The sequence below is a fragment of the Salminus brasiliensis genome, chromosome 6 (genome assembly GCF_030463535.1).
Source record: "Salminus brasiliensis chromosome 6, fSalBra1.hap2, whole genome shotgun sequence".
NCBI lineage: Eukaryota > Metazoa > Chordata > Actinopteri > Characiformes > Bryconidae > Salminus > Salminus brasiliensis.
This window is the reverse complement of record NC_132883.1, coordinates 7783415-7789414: the sequence shown is the minus strand read 5'-3', so window position 1 is coordinate 7789414 and position 6000 is coordinate 7783415. Positions and strand designations below refer to the sequence as shown.

At 41.3% G+C, this 6000-nt stretch overlaps 1 protein-coding gene across 6 annotated transcripts in view; it reads left to right on the top strand.

Moving 5' to 3' along the window:
• The window catches only part of ntng2a (netrin g2a), a 92714-nt gene that overhangs the window by 742 nt on the left and 85972 nt on the right, over positions 1–6000 (top strand). The window contains exons 2-3 of one of the 6 annotated variants that reach the window (XM_072681473.1): positions 493–626; positions 762–1128. In XM_072681473.1, the coding sequence (XP_072537574.1) occupies positions 892–1128 (237 nt within the window). In that variant the 5' untranslated portion in view covers positions 493–626; positions 762–891. The other 5 variants (XM_072681477.1, XM_072681475.1, XM_072681474.1 and 2 more) reach the window with 5 other exon arrangements.

Sequence of the window (6000 nt, the reverse complement as noted above, 5' to 3'; positions counted from 1 at the left end):
GGAGAACGGGCTAGTCTTTACTGGGATTTCAAGACTGTGAGTTTAGAGAAAGACAAAAAGCCCACTTCAAGATTTCCTTGATTTCCTAAAATCTGCTGGGTTTTGCTTATTAACATGTGCCTGAAAGCTTGAGTGTGATGTCCTGTTTATTAACAGTGTGAAATATTGCCTTATAAAAGATAGTACTGAAGCCACGAGGAAATGTTCCCCTGCTTAAATCCCTCAAGCTCTTAAACTTTTATTTTGGTTTTGCATTTTGTCAGATTGTCAGACGTTTGTCAGACCAGGCTCGTGAGTATTGTTTTTCTGTTCCTGTGTGTTTCCTCTTATCTAAAGATAGCAAAGTGTCTGAGAGTCGTCCTGTTTAGCTGAGCCACATGGGAATATCGCCTCAGTTTGGTTTAATGCAACCCGATATGTGGAAGGAAAAAAAAAAAAAAAGCTGAAGCTGCGCTACGTTTCCTCTGATTTCTTCTCTTTCTGGTTTCCTAGACAGAAAGTCAGGAATGAGAGCCACTGACGATCAAAGCCGCCGCACATCTACATCAGCAGCATGAGGAGGACCTGTGGACTTCACTGCCGTCCACACGAGGAGATGCTTTCCTGAACCCGCTCGCGATGTCACCGTAAGGTCCACGAAATCAAAAGCAACACACCTGTTCACACAGACTACCTGAGTTGTTTTTGTTTTTTTTGCTTTTTGTTTTTATTTAAAAAAAAAAAAAAAAAGTGGTTTCACACTCCGTTTCCGTCACCGGCAGACTTGGTCCACCAAGGAGAAGAGTTGTGAACGCACAAGCGAATGGTCAAGAACCTAAACGATGAGAGGAGCTCGACGTCCATGCTGAAATTTCCCGCACGCTCTCCAGCTGTGGCACCACTTGCCTTCCCATGCCCACGGTCGTACCCAGTGCCATGCTCTTACAGGCGTCCCTCTTCCTCCACTGCGTCCTCTTGACTCTCGGCCAGTATGACATATGCAAGTCGCTGGTCAGCACTGACGATGGACCCACATGGGAGTATTACGCTTGCCAGCCCAGATCCATGTCCATGAAGGACTACATGCAGATCCGAGTGGACCCACCGAACATCACCTGTGGGAATCCGCCTGAGCGATTCTGCACTTTGGTAGGTGGGACGATCCTTTCCGCTGTCATGTGTGTTTATACCCTGCCTAACCCCTGAAATGCCTTCGACCCTTATTATTCATGCATTGACCATAATGCTAATTACCCAACAACTACTATGGATTTTTCAGGAACTAATTAAAATGGACACAAACCTTGTATCTCCATTTTCTTCTGCCATTTTCACTTTTTGACATAATGTCTCTGATCTGATAGATCTTTACATTGTTTAAATTTTTTATGATGAATGGACTAATAGAAACTGCTCCAAAATGGCATGGAATGGCATATTTCTCCACTGACTTCCATTAAAAGTTAAGAAGGTTATACTTAAGTTTCCGTCTCCTGTAAAGTTGGCATTTTGGAGATACAAGGTTTTTGCAGGACAGTGACGATATGTAGGTTAGTCTAAGTTTCAGGATGTAAATGTCTCAGTGCAGTATAGCCATGCTGTCTTGTGGTGTATGGTTATGATAATGCGGCAGTGCGGTCCCGCCCATCCACAGGTTGCTGCATTGAACCATGTTCCATCATTTCCATCAGTTCTGATATGACGAGACATTAATTTGGAGTCCAGTATATAGAAACGTAGTATCCACTGTTAAACAATACATTCTCAAATAGAACAGACCAAACGCAGCTGTGTATTAAAGCTAGGGAAGCCAACTTTGGGCTGTCGGCTTATTTACATACGCCATCATCTACACTACTCTATGGAAATGAATATGACGCTATATCTTCATTTATATAATTGAATTCACATTGTGGATAATATCAGTGCCCTAAAGTACACTGATCGACTGCATGTTTCATTACGAACAGAACATAATCAGTCTTTTCCATTCGATTTAGTGTAAATGTGAATACAAATGACTGCATTATTTGAAATGTAGCTCTACTGATGCTTAGCCTCAGTTCCAGCTGATCAAAATTTCACAAATATGAAATATCCTGAAACGTGAAAATTGTTAAACTTACAGATGGGATATCGGTACTGGTACTGATGGGTATGGGCCTCCGGTATCAGCAGAAAAGGTTGAATCTGACCTGATCCTGTAACAAATCTGTACCTGAGACAGCACACACTCGCACTGTGTGATGCGATGATGTCAGCTGTGTGTGTCCTCCTGTAGGCTGGTAGAGTGTGTGTGTGTGTGTGTGTGTAGTTTGAGTAGTTTGATCACGATAGGCTACTTTTAGATGCTCATCTTAAAGGAAAGTGAAGCGCTTCAGTTAAAGCAGTTCATTTTGAAGCACAGTAGATTTTAAAGAAGGAAAACTGGATCAATATGAGGAGCGTTTTTAGTGTCCGTATTAAGGCTGGAAAGGTAAAGGGGGGTGATGTTGTGTTTTCTCTGGTGATCAAATGTCTTTATTTTGTCTTTATGACCAATTTCTGCTTTTTGGAATTTTTTTTTGGAGCTTCCTTCCTTAAGTCAATGGTTAATTTTGTTTTATATATATATATATATATATATATATATATATATATATATATATATATATATATATATGTGATATGGCTTGACTATTGTAATGAGTCGAAGAACCCTTTCGCAGTAGTATGTAGAACCCTTTATCTTCAAGTGTGCAATAATCCAAAATCAAAAAGCAGGGTTACCTGGATTACCTGTTTAAATGGCTCTTCATTAGATGGTCATTTAGAGAACAACGTAAAAATGCTTCTGTACAGCACCAATATGGGCTCGACTGGTCTTGTCAAATAACCCGTTTCCAGTGCCATATAGAACCTTTTTGCCGTTGAGAGTACATTAATACCACTAACTAATGTCACACAGGGCCTAAATTGATTATTAGCTTTAAGGGTTGTTTAGTTATTGCAGTAGTTCTGTTTAGAACCATACAAACTCAAACTCACTTGCCATCCATTACATAGTTCTTTAAAGACGTGTTTAAAATATGGTTATATATATATACTGCCGCTAACTAATGACTCTAGGTCACTTTCTGATGGGCAGGGAGGTTATATTTAGTGATCCTTTAGTTAATGCAGTGGTTCTGTACAGAATCATTTGCTCTCCATTAGATGGTTCTCCAAGGAACTGTTTGGAACATGGCTCTATGTAGCACTAAAAAGGCTCCACTATTTTTGTCAAAGCCCCTTTTTTTAGTACTTGGTCACTTATTGACCATACAAAAAATGAGGTTCTTTAATGTTCTTTAGTGAATGCAATATTTCTATATAGAACCATAAAAAATGTGGTTCTACACAACAGCAAAAATGCTTTCGAACCCGTCATCAAACCCGTTTCCAGCAGTAAATAGAACCCTTTTTGCTTTGAGTGTACTTTAATGCCACTAACTAATTTAATTCAATGAGTTGCTTGTTGATCATACACCCTTAAAATGGGTTTGTACGGATACACTGCGTCCAAATGTTTGTGGACACCCCTTTTAATTAATGCATTCAGCTACTTTAAGTTGCATTATTATTATAAGTTGATTTGTAAATACACACACAATACTTGTCTAGTCCCTGTAGAGAAGTACTGCCAGTAGAATAGGACAATCTGAAGCAGATCAACATGGACCTATTGGTAACATGTCTAATGCCAGGGGTGGGCTAACACTACATTGAGCTGCGGAGCAGTGGAAGTACTGTGTTCTCTGGAATGATGGTTGGTGCTTCATCCAATGCTTTTGGGATGAGTTGGGAAGTTGGGGATGAGGTGGGGTGGTGATCATCCAGCATCCTGCGCTCACTAATCAAATCTTTACTGCAGTGCTTCAAAATCTTGTAAAGAAGCCTTTCGTGGACCATGGACACCGTTACTCCAAGAAAAGCAGGATCAACTCAAGAAACAATAAATGAGCAGGTGTCCCAATACTTTTGTCCAATATTTTTTGTAAACGTTTAAATGCATACATGGTTGGTTGGCTGCTTATATGATTCTTCTCTAAAATGGAAACCCTTTAAAATATGTTGCTGTAGTTGTTTTGTAGGATCTGTCCAGGGCTATGAACTGCAAGTGGAAGCGTTTGTTGGAGATGCGCTGCAGTGTGAGAGGTTCAGTTTAAGATTGGGTTCTGGCATCAACTTCTGGGCTTCAGCGCTGTGAGACGAGACGTTTCCAGCACTCCTCTTTTGATCACGCTGCTTGTTTTCAAATTTCGGCTAACCTGCGCCGTGACTCAGTGTGGCGCAGATTAAACACACCCACACTCTTAAAAATAAAGGTGCCAAAAGGGGTTCTTTGGAGCCATGCCACAGAAGAACCACTTTTGGTTGACTAAAGAGCCTTTCAATGAATGCTTGGCACCTTTATTCGTAAGAGTGCAGCTTTGCGGATCATGCGAGTCACACAGGGTTTGCTGTTGACTGTGCTGATCCGCTGTTTTATTCCTTTGAGTTCCGGCTGGCTCTGCTGGTCCTTTAGCGCTAGTGCAGGTTGGTTAATCCCTGTCAAAGATTCGACCAACTGATGCTTTGGGCGCTGAGCCAGGGGTCTGATTGCAGAATAATCGGATGGAGGATTTGTCCAGCTGGGCTGCTACTACGCGGCGGGCCGCAGACACACTGCTGTCTGTGACGGGGTGCTAATTCACACGTGTAAAGCCGAGCGTGGGGGTAAATAGCAGGGCGGACTTGGGCCTCGCTCGCAATACGACATCATTCTCTCACCGGGCACCATGTGGCTCATGTGGAGGAGGGTTAGGTGGGGAGGGGGGCGCTAAGCAACTGGACTGTGACAGGACTTGGGATTTTGCCACTGAATCTGTGTTGTTGTTGTTGTTGTTGTTTACTTGTATGAGGTTACTGAGCGTCATAGTCCCAGTAATGTGACACTCACATCTGCTTGGCTTAACCTTTAGACAAGTGCATGTCATATGGCTGTAATATTTAAATGTAATTACACAATGTGCAATTAATTGCATTATATTACATTCTGTACAAGTTAGGCAAAAATATTAAGGATAGATACTTTAGGATCTGCATTTCATCACCAGAATAAAAAAATCATAACAGTCAGTAGCAATTTTAACCCCTTAGAACCTGTATGTAAGTCTAAAATAACATCAGTTTCATAGGCCCTTGAATAGAACCCTGTGGGACTCCACAAGATATTGTATGCTAAAACCAAATGATTACCAAATCATTTACAATAGCTTTTACATTCAGATTAATAACAGAATAAGAAGCCTAGGTCTCAAGCCTAGTCTATATGACATGAAATTGACCTGGAAAGTTCTGGAAAGTTCTCGGTATCTCTGAAGATTCGTAGACACCTGCTCATTTAGCTTTTCTTCTCAATCCATCAGAAATTGATAGGAAGTTTGTTTGTTCCCCATTTTCTGCAGTCTACAGTCTCTCTTCTACTGTTCTGGGAAAGCTTTTACACTTGATGTTAAAACATTGCTGTGAGGATCTGATTGCATTCAGCCATGTGTGTGGTCAGGTACTGGTGTTGGATGATTAGTGCCATTCCGACTCATCCCGACTCATCCCAAAAATGATCCTGGAGCTCAATCACTCCATAGAATCCAGTTTGACTGCTCCGCAGCCCAAAGCTTGGGGAGGTTTATACAGTCTAGTTCATGCTTGACATTGAGCACAGTGACCTTAGGTCCTCTTTCTATTACCAGTGCTTTTTTAATGCAGGTAATGCGAGCACAGTACAGTGTACGTCAAAGTAGAACTCAGAATTAGAAAGGCTGTCTGCATACTTTTGGACATTTTGTGTATGCACATGTTAAATATGTGCAGTCTCTACCCTCAGCCCTCTTCTAAAGTTATTCCTTGACAGCTTAAAGTTGTTCATTCTCTTTTGTAGCACCCTCTTTCCATTCTGACCACTGTGTCGATGTATTATTTATGCTAGCAGTGGTCTAACGGCTAGCATCTTATGTGTAT